The sequence below is a fragment of the Selaginella moellendorffii genome, unplaced genomic scaffold, assembly GCF_000143415.4.
Source record: "Selaginella moellendorffii unplaced genomic scaffold, v1.0 SELMOscaffold_54, whole genome shotgun sequence".
NCBI classification, from domain to species: Eukaryota; Viridiplantae; Streptophyta; class Lycopodiopsida; order Selaginellales; family Selaginellaceae; genus Selaginella; species Selaginella moellendorffii.
The window spans coordinates 1,225,088-1,242,392 of NW_003314315.1; the positions used below are offsets into that span (position 1 = coordinate 1,225,088).

The window sequence follows — 17,305 nt, forward strand, 5'->3', positions numbered from 1 at the left end:
GCGCGAAGCAAAGGTTTTGACTTCTTCCTTCTTCCAGTGTGGGTGGCAATTCCAGTCCAATTCGATCGAGAGAGTGGAACTCATTGGAATTTGGAATGCGCGAGCAATGAATGAAGAAAGAGATGGCTAGGGCTACTTAGGGCTCTTCGCATTCTTTCAAGAATGTGGCAGGGGCTATGGCGGAGTCGAGGTTTGTAGTCTCTCTTTCTCTCTGTTTCGTGGATGATTTGCTTGCTTGCTCAGCTGGATCGCGCCGCGCATTCAGCACCACAGCGCGGAAGATCCTTCTCGAGCTCACCGATATGACGTAAGTGATTTTTTGGAGTTCTTGCGAGGAAAGGAATGATAAGAGTGTGTGGCAGTGTTCCTCACACTTGGTATCCTTACGCGCGGACAATGAGGAGGCGGATCATTCTCTACGTTGGCCCGACTAACAGCGGCAAAACCTTCACTGCCTTGCAAAGTCTCCAGCGAGCTTCATCAGGTTTGCTTCTTCTTCCAAAGGAAAACAAAATTTCATACACTCGAAGAGGAAGAAAGAACTGTTTTGTTTCTTTTGCTACCTAATGCTTGGCTTCTCTCATCCAGGAATTTACTGCGGTCCCTTGCGTCTCCTCGCCTGGGAAGTGGCAGAGAAGCTCAACTCTCACAATGTACCATGCAGTCTTCTCACTGGACAGGAGCGCAACGAGATCGAGGGAGCACAGCACAAAGCGATGACTGTAGAGATGGCGGACATCACTCGCGAGTATGAGTGTGCCGTCATTGACGAAATCCAGGCAAGAACAAGAGTTTTTCTCGTTTTATTTTCTCATGTTTGCTTGCTTTGTGGATTTTCTCAGATGATAGGATGCTCCAAAAGAGGATACGCCTTCACTCGGGCTTTGTTTGGTCTCGCTGCCAAAGAGATACACTTGTGTGGAGATCCGTGTGTAGTGACTCTTATTCAGAACCTGCTGGAACGCACTCAGGACACACTTGAGGTATCATTCGATCCTTCAATGGATGGTTTCCTAAACTTTCTTCCCAGGTCAGGTGCTACACCCGCTTGTCTCCGCTTGTACCTCTTAAAGAACCGCTACGTGATATTAGACGAATTCGGGGCGGGGATTGCATTGTAAGCTTCTCGCGTGACGAGATACACACCTACAAGGTAATATATACATCGCATTTGGTTCGTAAGACGATAGTCGTTTTCTATTTCATTTCAGCGAGACATTGAGAAATTGCATCCGGCAATCAACTGCTCAGTCGTGTATGGGTCTCTTCCACCAGAGACTCGCACCAAGCAGGTAATGCTGTCATGGATTTATACGAAAGAGCACAAGTTCTTTCATTTTTGTTTTTTTCTGCTCTGTGCTTGAAAAACGGTTCTGTACTTCTCGGCTTTCAGTGTGCAGGCTGAACGATTCAACAAGGCCGACGAGGACTTTAGTATACTTGTCGCCAGCGACGCGATCGGGATGGGTCTAAATCTTAATATCCAACGCATCATCTTCACGAAGCTGGACAAGTTCGATGGCATCGCTCGCTGCTACCTCAGTGTCATGCAAGTGAAGCAAATAGCAGGTTTGGATGGTCTCAGATTTGTCAAACGACTTCATGCCTATCACTTGTGTGACAGGCCGAGCTGGAAGATTCAAGTCCAAATATCCTGTAGGCGAGGTAACATGTCTCAAAGGTTCCGATATAGCTCACCTGCATCGAGCACTTGCAACACCAACACCTGCTGTAGTGGTAATGAACTGTTGGTTGGATTTCCTATTTTTCTTTTGTTATTTCAGGCAGCAGGAGTTTTCCCAACTTTTGATCAAATAGGCCTGTACTGCACCTTTTATCCGAACTTCCCATTTTCGGCTATACTGGTGTGTGCTCATGTTTTCCGCTTGATTCGCTTTCTAACTTGTAAACCTTTGCAGGAAAAGTTCATTGCCACCGTGACTTTGTCTTCAATGTTCTTTCTGTGTGACTCTTCAAATCTCTTGGCGATAGCCAGGATGCTTGACGACATTCCACTGCCCATGGATTCCCGTTTCCTTTTCTGTACATGGTAACACTCGTGGTTTTGTTGCCTTTAACTCGATACAATGGTTGCGTTTGTGCAGCCCCGTGGACAAAGATAACCGTATAATCATGGGAGCTTTACTCGAGGTATAGTTGTTCCACACCATATGTTTGTTTTCTAGCAATGTTTTATGTTTTTCATAGTTTGCTAGGAACTATGCGGTCAATAGGAATGTGCCACTGAAGAGGCTTCTAACACCTGCAACAATGCGAGTCCCAAGCACACAAAAGGATCTAGCGGAACTGGAGTCCCTACACAAGGTTCGCTTGTCTGGCTTTGTAACCTGTTTAACTTGCGTTGTGTGAGCTCCAGGTTCTTGATATGTATATTTGGCTCAGCTATCGACTAGAGGATGCCTTCGTGGATCGTGAGTCTGCCATCACACAGAAACACCTGTGCAGCACGTAAGATCTCTTTTTCATCTTGCCTTCCAACTGATCTGTGTCCGCTCCAGATTGATCGAGCAGGCACTAAACTACTGGAACACGGAGCTGTCGAGCCGTAAGGCTGCCAAGCGTGAACTGATCCAGAATCTAATCGAGGAGGGGCGTTTACCAGAGGATGAAACGCCTGGAGCTCAGCGCGCGAGTATGTACAACCTCAACATGGACAGGGAAGTGAGGATAAGTTGAGCAAGCTGGATCAAAGGCGGACAAGATGAACAGAATCCGAGGAGTGTCCCTGGATAAAATGTGGTAGAATGCGCTTAAGCTGTTTGCAAGGAGGGGGGCGAGAAAGGGATTCGACAATGCAATGGGCTGACAAGGGAGAGGTGCTGGGACGCAGCCAAGATGGTGCGGCATGACTTACCAAAGGGAGATGGTCTTTTATTTGCATAATTAAGTTTTTAGTTAATTATTTATAGTTATTCATAAAAATATTTTAAAAATATTTTTATTGATCTTATTTTTATTACTATATAGATATTTTTAGAATATATATATCACTAATATTTAATAAATTTCTAAATATTTATAAAAAAATTAATGAACCATTATGAAACTTTAAGCTAAAATTCACTGTTTATTTTATTTTTCCAAATAACTATTATTAAATGTGTCAAATATATTGTGATACAAGGATATACTACTATTTAGGTAATGCAGTTATTGGATGAAAAAAAATTAAATATAATAATTCAAGTTTTAATTATTCAAATATTTATATTATATTTTAGAAAAAAACATTTGTTTATAAAAATAAAAAAATAACTATAGTTTCTATAATATGAGTTAAAAATTTTGAAGCTTGAAGCGACAAAATTTGAGCTAAATTTTTACTATATAATTTTATTATTTTCCATGAATAAATAAAAAGATGCACAAGTTACTTAAACTTTGTAACAACCATCTTCTTAATTTTTGATCTCTTCCTAAAACCCTTATGCAAAAATACATATAGTATGTTTAAATAAATAAATATTAGGTTTATTGCTTATTTATTTTCTACCATATGATGGCTATTTAGGCAGAGCATATATTGAAAAAAATATTAAATATAATAATTTATGTTTTAGTCATCCAAAAACTTATACTGTATTTTAGAAAAGTTTTTTGTTTGTTAATTTTATGATGGTTACAAAAATTAATAAATAACTATAGTTTTTACAATATAAGTTAAAGATTTTGATGCAACAATTTTTATTTATTTAAGTTATATTTTTTACTATATAATTTTATTGTTTTCCAAGAATGAATAGAAAAATGCACAAGTTACTTAAACTTTATAACAAATTTCTGATATCTTTTTAAAATCTTTGTTTTTTTCTTACCTTGCCAATACAAGCAGTAATCATATCAAGTCCAAACTTATTAATATTTCCACTATAAAGAAAATGCCAAAAGGATTCTTATAACAAAACAAAAACTCATTTCACCTTTATAAAATCAGTAATGCATATATATTGTATGTTTAAATAAATAAATAATAAGTTTATTTTTTATTTATTTTTTACCATTGGATGACTGTTTAGGCAAAGTAGTTATTGAATGAAAAAAAAAATTAAATATAATAATTCACGTTTTAGTCATCCAAAAATTTATACCATATTTTAGAAAAGTTTTTTGTTTGTTAATTTTATATTGGTGATCGCACAGAAACACCTGTGCAGCGTGTAAGATCTCTTTGTGTCAGCTTGCATTCCAACTGATCCTGTCCACTCCAGATTGATCGAGCATGCACTGAGCTGTCGAGCCGGAAGGCTGCCAAGCGCGAACTGATCCAGAATCTCATCGAGGAAGGGCGTTTGCCAGAGGATGAAACCCCCGGAGCTCAGCGCGCGAGTATGTACAACCTCAACATAGGACAAGTTGATAACTTTTGTTTAACGGTGGAATACATTTTAAAAACCATCGCCACATTTTTAGGTTTGTGGAAGGCATGGGCGATGGTGATGTGCTGCGAAGAGCTGGTAGCTCTGATCGTCACGTATCTGGGTCGGCGGGATCTGGCACGGTGCTGCAGCGTCTCCAAGCTGTGGAACCAGTGCTGCCGCTGGCAGCTCGCCCACGGCCGCGGATTAGGGTTTCTCATCGCCCCTACCGAAGGATCCAAGCTATGGATGTGCGATTCCAACACTGGGGAGGAGCAGTGGGTGCCACTAGGTCTCTCTGATTCGGCTGTGCTGGGAACTTGCCAAGGATTGGTGCTTATAGAATCGGATGGGGTGCTGGCGATTGGCGAGCCCAGCGTGAAGCGGTGGAAGCTCTTGTGGAGGCCGCGGATTGATGCAATATCGGCTTGGCTGGGTCGTGTGCAAGGCCAGCTTCTCATCCTCATCATCGACAAGTCCGGCGCCGTGCAAAAGTACGATTTCGCCAACGATTCTTGGATAGATGTTTGCCGCCCGTCGAGGAGGATCGCTCTAATGGAGGAATGCGTCTTAATCAGGGGCGGCTGCTACAGGCTCTTCGAAAAGTTGACGCATGGCCATGACTACGTGTTTGATGATATTTACAAGCTGGATCTGAGGCGTGGAGTGTGGGACAAGATGAACATGAGACGTGAATCTGTTCGCAAATTCGAGTGCCTCCGGATAGAGAAAAAGGTGGTAGAATGGCGAGGCAAGGCCCTCATGTATACTCTTAAGGTGTTTGACCAGGAGGAGGAGCTACGAGAGGGCAGGGGATTCGACACTCCAAGACTGTATGAGCTACTGGTTGATAAGGGAAAGGTGGTGGAGCTTCCGACGCGGCTGGACGCAGCCATCCTGAACCCTTACAAGTACGAGGTGGTGTCTGATGACTATGACCTCTTTTGGATAACTGGAGACAGAAATGTGTTCAAGTATTCGGTGGCCGATTTGTCCTTCAACAAGCTGGTTCTGGACTCTGATTCTGCGCCGAATTTATACCTCCCGAGAGCTTTCTTCTATATTCCTGACGGTGGGGAGGCCTTGTCTCGCAACATTTTGTCACATTTGCCTGATGTACCACATGATTATTAGAGCATTGTGTCGTAGTGTCACCCGGATGTGCAGTTCATTTTCTCATTCGTGGAAATACACTTCCCAAGGTGACCGTTCTTTACTTGGACTTCATCAAGTCGAGTGTGATTTACTGTGATGGGGTTGTGGGTTCTGGGAACTGCTGCCACCGCGGACGCCAAGTGACGAATGGCTCCGGGTGCTAGACGTCGAATTTCTTTTGCAGATGAGAGACCTGCATCCATGGTTACCGAGTAGCATGGTTTTTCTTCGATACAGATGGTCAAGGTTAGTCAATCGTGGTAAACGGCGGCCATGAGCGCGTAGGCCGAGGAACACGTTCTTTCTCTTGGACATTGAGGAGCTCCTCAAACGCGGCCCTCGCTACACCCACGTGCCCATATCTCCTGCTCGCGTCGATCACACTGCCCCTCTGCGTCGCATTAGCGGCTAAATCCCGCGACGAGAGCGCTCCAGGAGATGAGACCTCCCGACGACGAGGAAGAGGCGAAGAATCTCTCGGGCTCGGTCCATGCTGCCGCACCGCCCATACGCATCCACCAGGCAGCTCGTCACGACCGGGTCGATGAGATCTCGCCCCAATTCATGGCTCGCGCGGTCGATCTCGGCGTGGAGCTTGCGAATTCCTTCCAGATTCATCGCAATGGCATAGTCCATGACGATCGAGCGAGATGATCGCATCGCCGCGAGCAGTGCCAGGAACTCCTGGGGCTGGCCCGTTCCAAGGCGCCGGGTCTTCGTCCCGGAGCATGGCGAAGATCCTGTGCCCGTCGATCGTGCTCCACACTTGGAGTACATATTGAGGCCACGAATCGATCCAGCTTCACGCTCAGACCGCGAGATCTCGCGTGGATCGTCTCCACTTTGATCACACAAACACCTCCATCGCTATCGATGGATTCGGGGATTCGGGATGATTGCTCGCTGGCAGCCATGCTCGTGCACGCATTGGCGGCCGCGACGATCGTCCTCGCATCGCCAAAAATCTCTCTTTTCGATCTATCCAGCATCATCATCTGCGAGAAGAGATCCAGCGCCATCGCTGCCTGGCCGAGCTCCCCCAACTGGATTGGCGATGATCAAGCTTGTCAAACACCGCTCGAGCTAGATCCACGCTTCCACACTTTGCGTAGAGATCCACCAGCGTGCTCGCGACGAACACGTCCAGATCAAAACCTCTCTTTGCTGCCTCGCTGTGGAGAAATATAGCTCGCACCATCTTGATCGCCGCCAACTTTCCAGAAAAATTTCTTCTCCCGTTCTTCCCTCGCGGCCAGCCCAGAAAACGACTTGAGCGCCGCCACAAAACTCCTGGCACTGGATCGATTGGTGCTGCTCGCCATGAATTCTTGGAAGAGTCCTAATCCCGAGATCATGGAAGTCCACGAGACAACGTCGTGAGTTTCCATTCTCTCGAAGATCATCCGAGCGGCAGGATTTCCCATACGCGTCGATCAAAGCGCTGGCGACGAGCATGTCTGTGTGCCATCCGGCTTGCTCGCACCAAGAGTGGACCAGCCGAGGCTCTTGATCTTGACGAACTTGGAGCTCCCGCGATCAAGAAAATCTGTTTTCTCGATCGCTGCTAGCTTGCTGCAAGCTTTGAGAGCCTGCCAGAAACGTCGCGCGGTCTGGAGCGATCATGGAGAGGTTTGCGATTCGTGCGAAAAGTTCCAGTGCCTGGAAAGCTTCTCCATTGTCAAGCGTAGCCGAGGATGAGAGAGTTCCATGAAACAACGGTTGGAGCTGTGTCGAAGACACGGCGAGCTTCGGCCATCCTGCCACATTTTGCATACACCGATCAGAGAGTTCGCGACATAGATGTGCTTCTCCTGAAGTTTTCATGGCAAGATGGCTTGTGATCTGCCAAGCAAGAAGAAGAGCTTATTACCATCTTATAGAGCAGTGAAAACGGAAGCTCAAGAGAAGAGAAATATTTTACCTCGAAAGTCCATGGTAGCCGCTAACACATTTCTTGCAAAACGGATCTTTCTAATATTAGATCTTTGCTGTTTGAGCAATTGTAAAGCCATTTAAATGGCTTGCTTACCTTCGAAAATCCATGGCGCCCCACAGCGCACGCGCCATAGCTATGAAAGACAAATATCTAGCGGTAAGGAGTGCCAAAGAATGTCTCTCCGTCTTCGACAAACATACTACATTCCATTGTCCAAATCGTGGAAGAGTTTCGGACCTGGAGACGCTCTTCTTTGAGATCGACATCTCCTCAAGCAAACATAGTGGCTCTTGGCAGAGATTTGGAAGACGATGCTACTGGAGGGATGGCGGCCCGATAGCATTGCGTCCCCCTTTCTCTGTCGAGCGACTCCACGGATTATCGCTGAGATGAATTCAGTGCCCTGGGACTACTACGATCGCAGCATTTCCGGAATAGGCATCCCTCAATCTCCACAAGACAATGCTGCACGAAGAAACCACGGCACCTTTGTCCTTCCTTAAACTCCGACCTTTGTTGACCTGTGTCCTTTTAAACCGCTCAAGAGTGTCCAGAATCTCAGCAACTCGAAACATTTTGGGTTTAAACGGAATGGCGAGGAAGGCATTGGTGTGCTGCGAAGAGCTGGTAGCTTTGATCGTCACAAATCTGGGTCGGCGGGATCTGGCACGCTACTGCAGCGTCTCCAAGTTATGGAACCAATGCTGCCGCTGGCAGCTCGCCCACGGTCGCGGATTAGGGTTTCTCATCGCCCCTGCCGAAGGATCCAAGCTATGGATGTGCGATTCCAACTCTGGGGAGGAGCAGTGGGTGCCACTAGGTATCTCTGATTCAGCTGTGCTGGGAACTTGCGAGGGATTGGTGCTTATAGAATCGGGTGGGGTGCTGGCGATTGGCGAGCCCAGCGTGAAGCGGTGGAAGCTCTTGTGGAGGCCGCGGATTGATGCAATATCGGCTTGGCTGGGTCGTGTGGAAGGCCAGCTTCTCATCCTCATCATCGACAAGTCCGGCGCCGTGCAAAAGTACGATTTCGCCAACGATTCTTGGATAGATGTTTGCCGCCCGTCGAGGAGGATCGCTCTAATGGAGGAATGCGTCTTAATCAGGGGCGGCTGCTACAGGCTCTTTCGAAAGCATCGCACGTTTGATGGCATTTACAAGTTGGATCTGAGGCGTGGAGTGTGGGACAAGATGCACCTGAGCCGTGAATCTGCCCGCAAATTCGAGTTCGGGACAGAAAAAAAGGTGGTGGAATGGCGAGGCAAGGCCCTCATGTACAGCCTTAAGGTGTTTGACCAGGAGGAAGAGCTACGAGAGGGCAGGGGATTCGATACTCCAAGACTGTATGAGCTACTGGTTGATGAGGGAAAGGTGGTGGAGCTTCCGACGCGGCTGGATGCAGCCAATATCCTGAGCCCTGAGTTGGCCGAGGTGGTGTCTGATGACTATGACCTCTTTTGGATAACTGGAGACAGAGATGTGTTCAAGTATTCGGTGGTGGACTCGTTCTTTAACAAGCTGGTACAGGGCTCTGATACTGCGCCAATCGATGCGGGAGCTTACTTCTATATTCCTGACGGTGGGGAAGCCTTGTCTCGCAACATTTTGTCACATTTGCCCGATGTACCACATGATTATTAGAGCTCCGCGCGAGTGGTCGTAATCACAACTCTGAGCTTCTCGATCTGGAGTTGCCGAGAAGGTGAAAACTAGGAGTGGTTCCTTATATAGAAGTACAGAAGACTGATTCTACATCACCTCCACCATCGCGTTCCAATCAATCTCCGGGAACCAATCCATTTGCTCCACGACTTGCAGGTTTCTCCGAAGCAGCCATGGCGGCCACCACCGGAGGTGAAGAAGAATAGGACAGCCTTGTCCTCTTCTCAGCCCGGAGCAAAGCTCTCGAAATCGATCTTTGTAGACGTGAGGCAGCCTGTTTGCAAACGATGGAGACGTTTGAAAACAATTTGGCGTGCGGGAATGTTATACTCAGATTAGTGATCATGGATCTTTGTGGCAGTAGCGCATCAGCGTGATGAAGGCGGATGCAATTTCAGTGCCTCCTTCATGCAGCGGCGTCCATCTCGCTCACGATATCATAGTCAAGCTTTTAGCCATCCTCGGTGGTGGAGCGCCCAGTGGCACAGTACTTGGAATCAATGAAAACCTGGGGCATGCCCGTAAATCACTCCGTCCGGAACTCTTCCGGGTGATTGAAGACGCTGTCCGGCTCCTTTCGAGCTCGGTCTCTCCGTCGGTGAGCAAGACCCTGATCAATCCATGGTCCCAGCTGGAAAGCTTATTGTCAGCGCAGCCGGCCACCGAGAGTGGCAAAGACACCAACATCTATGTCGCGAACTCTCTGATCGGTATGTACGCAAAATGTGACAGGATGGCCGAAGCTCGCCGTGCTTTCGATAACCGTGAACTCTCTCATCCTACGAGCGTGAATCTCCAAGTCTTTAAATCTAGCAGCGGACTTGAGATCGAAGATCACTGATGAGACCAGAGGATCTGATGAAAGAATGTGTGTTCCAGGCAGCACTGATGCTGCTTCTCTTGAAGTTTTCATGTGTGATCTGCCAAGAAAGAAGAAGAGCTTATTAACATCTTATAGAGAAAATATCCTACCTCGAAAATCTATGGTAGCCGCTTCCACATTTCTTGCAAATCGGAGAGTAGATCTTCTCACGCTCATGTTGTGTTTGAGCAATTTTAAACCTTCGAAAATCCATAGCGCATCCTTCGTAATCGCGAGATGGATTCAGTGCCCTATCGAGCAGGCACTAGTCGGCCTATAATGGCGAGAAAGGCATGGGCGATGGTGGTGTGCTGCGAAGAGCTGGTAGCTCTGATCGTCACAAATTTGGGTCGGCGGGATCTGGCACGGTGCTGCAGCGTCTCCAAGCTATGGAACCGATGCTGCCGCTGGCAGCTCGCCCATGGGCGCGGATTAGGGTTTCTCATCGCCGCGGCCAAAGGATCCAAACTATGGATGTGCGATTCCAACACTGGGGAGGAGCAGTGGGCGCCGCTAGGCATCGCTCATTCGGAGGTGGTGGGAACTTGCGAAGGATTGGTGCTTCTAGAATCGGGTGGGGTGCTGGCGATTGGCGAGCCCAGCGTCAAGCGATGGAAGCTCTTGTGGAGGCCGCGGATCGACACAAAATCGGCTTGGCTGGGTCATGTGCAAGGCCAGCTTCTCATCCTCATCATCGATAAGTCGGGCGCCGTCCAGAAGTACGATTGTGCCACAGATTCCTGGATAGATGTTTGCTGCGGGTCCAGGAGGATTTCCCTGATGGAGGCTGGTGTCTTAATCAGGGGCGGCTGCTATAGGCTCTTTCGAAGGCATCGCATGTTTGATGACATTTACAAGCTGGATCCGAGGCGTGGAGTGTGGGACAAGATGCACATGAGCCGTCAATCTACCCACAAATTCGAGTACCTCATGGTAAGCCAAAAGGTGGTGGAATGGCGAGGCAAGGCCCTCATGTATACTCTTAAGCTGTTTGACCGGGAGGAGGAGCTCCGAGAGGGCAGGGCATTTGACACTCCAAGACTGTATGAGCTACTGGCTGACGAGGGAAAGGTGGTGGAGCTTCCGACGCGGCTGGACGCAGCCATGCTGAACCCTTACCAGTACGAGCTGGTGTCTGATGACTATGACCTCTTTTGGATAACTCGAAAGAGAGACGTGGTCAAGTATTCGGTGGTGGATTCGTCTTTCGACAAGCTGGCACAGGGCTTTGATACTGCGCCAAATTTGTTACTCGAGGCGGGAGCTTACTACTATATTCCTGACGGTGGGGAAGCTCTGTCTCGCAACATTTTGTCACATTTGCCCGATTTACCACATGATTATTAGAGCTTTGCACGAGTGTTCGTAGTTTCCTCTCTAAAGCTCGAGCTTCTTGAGCATGAAATGTGTCCTCTTTTGTTTTGTAACGATAGAAAAAGTGAAAAACAAAGAACCAAGACTGGTTCCTTATATAAAAATACAAAAGGTTGATTCTTCAGAATGATCAGGCAAGCAGCTTTCTCTTGTAGCGAACCATCACCTTGCCTTTTGGTCCGACCACCATTGCGTTCCAATCAATCTCCGGGAACGGAGAAACCAGCTCCATCTCAAAGTTTCGGAGAAGAATGCTCCACACCGTCTTTACCTGCATGTATCCAAAGGTTTCTCCGAGGCAGCCATGGCGACCGCCACCGAAGGAGGTGTAGGAGAATGGGACAGCCTTGTCCTCCTCCCGGCCGGGAGCAAAGCGCTCGGGATCGAAGCTGTCGGGATCCTTGAAGACGTGAGGCAGCCTGTTGGCAAACGCTGGAGACGTCGCAACAATGTGGCCCGCGGGAATGTTATACTCGACGCCGTCTCGAGTGGTGACCGAGAAATCTTTGTGGCAGTAGCGCATCAGCATGATGAGAGGCGGATGCAATCTCAGTGCCTCCTTCATGCAGCGGTGCAACACGTCCATCTCGCTCACGATATCATAGTCGAGCTTGTCCCCGATTTTAGCCATCACGTTTCTCTGTTCTTCGACGGCAGAGTCCCAGTAGTTTTTATAGCTGGAAGTGCAAAAGTGAGAAATCGGTCACGCAAGAAAGAGAACTTACGTAAGAAGATAAGCCCCAGTCCATGTCGAGGTGATGGAGCTCGTGTGCTGCCCGGCAAAGAGCGCTGCGATGAGCAAACCGGTGATCTCATCCTCGGTGGTGGAGCGCCCAGTGGCGCGGTACTTGGAATCGATGAAAACCTGGAGCATGTCCATTTCACTTCGCCCGGAAATCTTCCGGTTGCCGATGATCTTGGCGAAGACGCTGGCCAGTTCCTTCCGAGCTCGGTCTCTCCGTCGGTGAGCGGGGATCGGCAAGTATGGGAACAAGACGCTTATCGGCTGCATTCCATTGTCCAAGTCGTGGAAGAGATTGCTCACGTCCTCAAAGAGCTGGTTTCGGACCTCGCTCCCAAGCAAGCAACGGCTGGCCGTAAGGATGATGAGACGCTCCAGCTCTTCTTTGAGATCAACCTCTCCTTCGTCACCCCACTTGGAGAAGAAAAGCTGCAAGCAAGCAAGCAAAGTGGTTCTAGCTCAGCAAGAAAAAAGAATCTCTGTAGAAGAGAGAAAGAAAAGCGAGATTTTGATTTGCATACCTGAGCTTCTTCCACCATGTAGTCCACGTACGTCTTCAATCGGCTCACCTTGAGCGCCTCGGTGAAGAAGCGAAACTGTTCCATCCGGACAGAGTAATCCACGTCGAAGACCACTCCGGGGCCGAAAGTGGGGACATTGAATTGGTAGACCTCCTTTTGGCTCAGCTCGGACTCCTGGGCCTTATAGAAATGGGAAGAAACGTCGGGACCGATCAAGAATGTGATCTTGCGCGTGACAATGTTGACGGTGAAGACGCTGCCCAGGCGCTGGTACTCCTGCCGCAGCATCACAATCGGCCCCTTGACGAACTTGAGAAGCCCTCCCACGATTGGGACAGAATCCACCACTGGAGGAAGGCGATTTCGGTTCCTGCTTCCGCCGCTGCTGCTCCTCCACCATGATAACAGCCACAGGCAGCAAGTAGTTCCCACTAGCAGCAGCAGCGCGGCCGCCACGGTCGATCGATCCGCCTCCATGGCCTTTACCTCCATCTCTAGATCTTGCCCTAAATCCGAGATGAGAACGTTAACTCCGGACCGTCCAATTATCAGTGACGCCAGCCGTTGGATAAACTAAAATATCGCTGGCATCAAGTTTGTAATATAACGATTTCTATGGGTATCTCTTACAGGTAGCAAAACGGTGAGAGTGTTCATCCACACACGCAAAAGCGATGTTTCCAGATTATGCTTTTGAAACTTTCCAACTTCCAGTCATATTGACTTGTCAAAGTTGCTGCCTGTATAAGCTGGCCAGCTGGACATAAGCCGACGAAGAAGATGCTCCAGCTGCCGCGAGAGATGCCGTGAGGGAATCGCCGTGGATTCCACAAGATCCCAGCAATGCCCCCCAGCCATCCGCTCTAGCACCAACTGGAATGCTTTCGATCAACTCCCTGGCCTCCGGCACTCCTCCCGATCGCCCTAGAACATCCAGCATACTCACGAAGAGCTCTGGGCTCGCGGTGATGCCATAGTCGCGATCGATAGATGCGAAGCAGCTGCGCGCCTGATCGATCATCCCTGCGTGGCTGCACGCCAGGAAATTGATGCCCAGAGCGACGAGATCGGGCTGGAATCCCTCTTGCCCCATTCTCTGGAACAAGTTCACGGCTTCTCCGTGCTGACCACCAGAGGCAAGAGCAGCCATCATGGCCGTCCACGTGTACGTATTCCAGTTCTCCCGGGCTGCGATCGTGCGGCCGGCGAAGACGCTCCAGGCGTCGGCCACGTGTCCACATCTGCCGTACAGTGTGATGAGCGCCGTGGCCAGTTTGACGGGCGAGTGGACCGCCACGGAAATGGCCACTGCGTGCTCGTGAATGGTACGGCCTTCGTCCAGGGCTAGCAGGCGAGCACAGGCGTCGAGAGCTATGAGAAGAGAGATGGAATTGGGCGAGATACCCTCCAAATCCATTTGCTTGAAAAGATCAAGGGCTCTTCTTTCTTTGCGATTGCTCAAAAACGCTGCCATCAGCGCGTTCCAAGACACCACATTGTTGATGCCGCGGTCGTGGTCGCCATCAAAGAACAAGAGCTCTGCAGTTTCTAGGCTGCCACATTCGCCACATTTGGCAATCAGCGCGTTCCGGAGCTTGAATCCCCTCTTCTGGAGGCCTTGGTTATCATCCAGTGCAGTGTGGCGGAGCTGATCGAAGCTAGAGCAAGCTTCTGTAACACTGATCAGCGTGATCTCGTCCGGTGGAATCCCTGCGAGATCCATGCTAGCAAACAGCCTCACCGCCTCGGATTTGAGCTGTGATTGGCGGCTAAACGCCGAGATGATGGAATTCCAGGTCCCAATTGTGGCAATCCCTGTAGCGCAGCAGCGATAAAAAATCCTCCTCGCCTCGGACAAGCACCCACATTTGCTGTACATGGCGATGAGCGCATTGTCAATGTGGCCGTCTCTTCGATTGATGGTGGCGTTGTCAAGCAGCCTGTGAATCGCTCGCCCTTTCGCTAAATTCCCTTCATCTCCACAAGCGCCAAGAACACTCACGAACGCGATCCCATCAGCCTTGATTCCTTCCAAGCATGCAATTTGAAAGACCAGCAATGCCTCCCTTGGCTCGTTACACTGGCCGTGGGCTGTGATCATGGCCGTCCATGTCACGAGCCCTCGAGAAACGGACGGCATCGACTCGAACACATCCCTGGCGTTTCCCATGGCACCACATCTCGCAAACATGGTGATGGCCGCGTTAGATACCTTGAAAGATTCGCAACCAGATTCTTTGACCAACCTATAGGCTTGGACTCCCTGCGCCAAGCCTGCCAGCTTCCCACACGCATCCAGCGCGCATATCCACGTCACCTCCGTGGCACGAATGCCTTCCTGCCACATGGCACGGAGCAGAGTGAGGGCCTCCCTGGCATGCCCGTTCTGCGAGTATGCCGCCAGCATGGCGTTCCACGTCACCACATTCTTCGCGGGCATCCGGTCAAACATCTCTTTGGTCTCTTGCAAATGCCCATTGCGGGCATATGCCGCGAGCATGATGTTCCACGAGAAGGAATTCCTCTCGTGGATAGCCTCAAACGCTGCATGGGCGTCCTCCACGCATCCACACTCCCCATACATCTGGACGAGAAGATTCCCTAGATACCTGTCGCCGCCATAGCCAGAGGTGTGGAGCTGGGCGTGGATCTCCCTGCCACGTTCGATCTCCCGCCGCCGCCCACATCCCCGCAGCTCGCTCGCAAACCAGTCCTGGACTGCCGCCAGTTCTATTACAGGAAGCTTGATGCTGAGCCACAGCTAACTAGAATGTGTAGATTTGAACTTTCAAGATTTCATAATTCCAAATGGAACTGCAATGGAATTGCCCAATTGATGTGCGTACGGATCAGGTGGTGCGGGAGGCTCTTGCACGGATCTTATCGTCGAAAACCACGGCAATGTTCAACGCACTGGTGACTATGTGAAGCAAGTGTGGCGACCTCGTACGGGCGCCATGGTAGAAGCGTATGCTCAGTTTGGGCATATGCCCAGTGCTTTGGAAGCTCTTGAGGGAAATTGGAGCTTCTCCGACCACTGTGACTTTCACAAGTTCTCTAGTGGGTTATAGCTGGAAAGGATTCTTTGAAGGATCATGCCCCCTCTCTTACGTGGTCTACCTAAAATGTTTTATGATTAACTCTAAATTAGGAACGTTAAATATTATTAACAGATATATTAATGACTATAATTTTATAATTAGCCAGTGACTGAACGGCTATAATTTATAAGTATATAACTTACATTTGGGTTTATGTTTTTCCTCTTTGTGTTTCTTATCTTATTCATTTTCTTTAGTATTATGGTTAGATTGGAATATAAAAATCATACTTAAGACAATATTCTTTCCTTTTCCTAATCTTATTGAGAGAACAAATAATAAAGTAAATTCTTTTACTTTTTGTATTATGATTTGTCTTCTTCTAGAAGAGAGAGAATGTGAAAGATGTCATTGACCAATGAGATCTCAATCTGATAATCAAAGTTGTAAAGAAGGTTTGAAGTGGAATTGTAAAAATTGCAATACCACAAGATTTTTTAAAACTAATATTTTTTGTGTAAATAATAATCTCACATTTGCTCAAATGTTTAAAGTGATGTATTGTTAGTGCATTAAAATGCCATAAGTTAAAACTTAGATTGAGTGTAATATTAAAAAATAGCACATGACAACTTTTGTCATGATAATTTTGAGGTAATTTAAGTATAACTTTGATATAATCGATTAAAATGGTAGAAGTTAATTTCCTTAGACTTTTATTATGATAAGAAAGAAGTTTAAAATATCCCTCGAGGGATAAATTGCTTATGTCATGATATAGTGAGTCATTGTTAAATAATAATATACTCATTTCTAATAAGTTTATACTAAAATATATCAACATATAAAACATTGAAAAAATAGTTTTTAGTAAGGCCAAAGGGACTAAATCCCTAAATAATGATGGATAGAATTTAAACTTTAAGTTTAAGAAAAGCTAAAGACAAAAAAAACCTTAATTATCTAAAGTGGATAAAGCTAAAACAATGCTGGCATTGCTAAGTAATAGGGAGTGCCTATAAGTAATAATGTTAATCCCAATATGTGTGATTATAAGTTAAAAATACTTACTAAGGCACAATTAAGTGAAAAGCTTACCTCCTAGCATGAAGGATAATAAGTAAAATGAATGTATGAGGCCACAAGTTAAGAGTGAGGAACCAAGAATGAACTCGAGGGTTTATTAATTATAACTATGGTGCTATGAAGAGTTTAAAACATAGAGGCTTTACTATTAAATTGGGTAATGGATATAAAGCTTATGAAAGCTCATAAAACTGAAAGTATCCATAATAGGCTAAATAGTAGCCAAAAATTTTATGAAACTAAAGGCATTAATAAACTAAAGGCTAGAGTCCCTTTAATGTTCTAAAAGAGTAAATTAATATTTAAGAAGTCAAGTATAAATGATTCATAACATATGCAAAATCAGGATAGTGCAATAAAAGTATGGTTTTAAAGCTTGCCAAAAGGTGATGCTATTAAGGTTGGGGAAGTAATTCTCGCATGTTCAAAAGGATGATTTTGAATGGAAGTTGGTATCATTTAGATAAACTAAAAATAATGTCTAATTTTATGCTAATTTCTTAATATCATCAAATGGTAAATATAATACAATTGAGAACCAATAATTATG

The 17,305-nt window shown here is 47.2% G+C and overlaps 4 protein-coding genes across 4 annotated transcripts; 2 read left to right on the top strand and 2 right to left on the bottom strand.

The window, feature by feature from the left end:
• The first annotated feature begins 90 nt into the window (after positions 1–90).
• Positions 91–2,966, top strand: LOC9661717 (DExH-box ATP-dependent RNA helicase DExH16, mitochondrial). Its single transcript, XM_024687721.1, has 15 exons — positions 91–190; positions 244–307; positions 363–484; positions 589–779; positions 843–983; positions 1,031–1,153; positions 1,212–1,292; positions 1,401–1,569; positions 1,625–1,737; positions 1,785–1,865; positions 1,920–2,050; positions 2,106–2,151; positions 2,209–2,325; positions 2,378–2,469; positions 2,520–2,966. The coding sequence occupies exons 1-15, from the start codon at positions 163–165 to the stop codon at positions 2,695–2,697; spliced, it is 1,677 nt and encodes a 558-aa protein (XP_024543489.1). The 5' UTR covers positions 91–162; the 3' UTR covers positions 2,698–2,966.
• A 1,482-nt stretch (positions 2,967–4,448) lies between these two features.
• On the top strand, positions 4,449–9,112 carry LOC9661436. Its single transcript, XM_002982532.2, has 2 exons — positions 4,449–5,294; positions 8,899–9,112. Exons 1-2 carry the CDS (start codon positions 4,452–4,454, stop codon positions 9,106–9,108), a joined length of 1,053 nt encoding a protein of 350 aa, XP_002982578.2. The 5' UTR covers positions 4,449–4,451; the 3' UTR covers positions 9,109–9,112.
• A 2,299-nt stretch (positions 9,113–11,411) lies between these two features.
• Positions 11,412–13,195, bottom strand: LOC9661438 (obtusifoliol 14-alpha demethylase). The gene is made up of 3 exons (XM_002982675.2): positions 12,629–13,195; positions 12,091–12,536; positions 11,412–12,042 (listed from the first exon to the last, which is right to left on the bottom strand). Exons 1-3 carry the CDS (start codon positions 13,118–13,120, stop codon positions 11,496–11,498), a joined length of 1,485 nt encoding a protein of 494 aa, XP_002982721.2. The 5' UTR covers positions 13,121–13,195; the 3' UTR covers positions 11,412–11,495.
• Positions 13,196–13,355: 160 nt separating this feature from the next.
• LOC9661718 (pentatricopeptide repeat-containing protein At2g13600) lies at positions 13,356–15,587 on the bottom strand. Its single transcript, XM_024687691.1, has 2 exons — positions 15,572–15,587; positions 13,356–15,358 (listed from the first exon to the last, which is right to left on the bottom strand). The coding sequence occupies exons 1-2, from the start codon at positions 15,585–15,587 to the stop codon at positions 13,356–13,358; spliced, it is 2,019 nt and encodes a 672-aa protein (XP_024543459.1).
• Between the last annotated feature and the right edge of the window lie 1,718 nt (positions 15,588–17,305).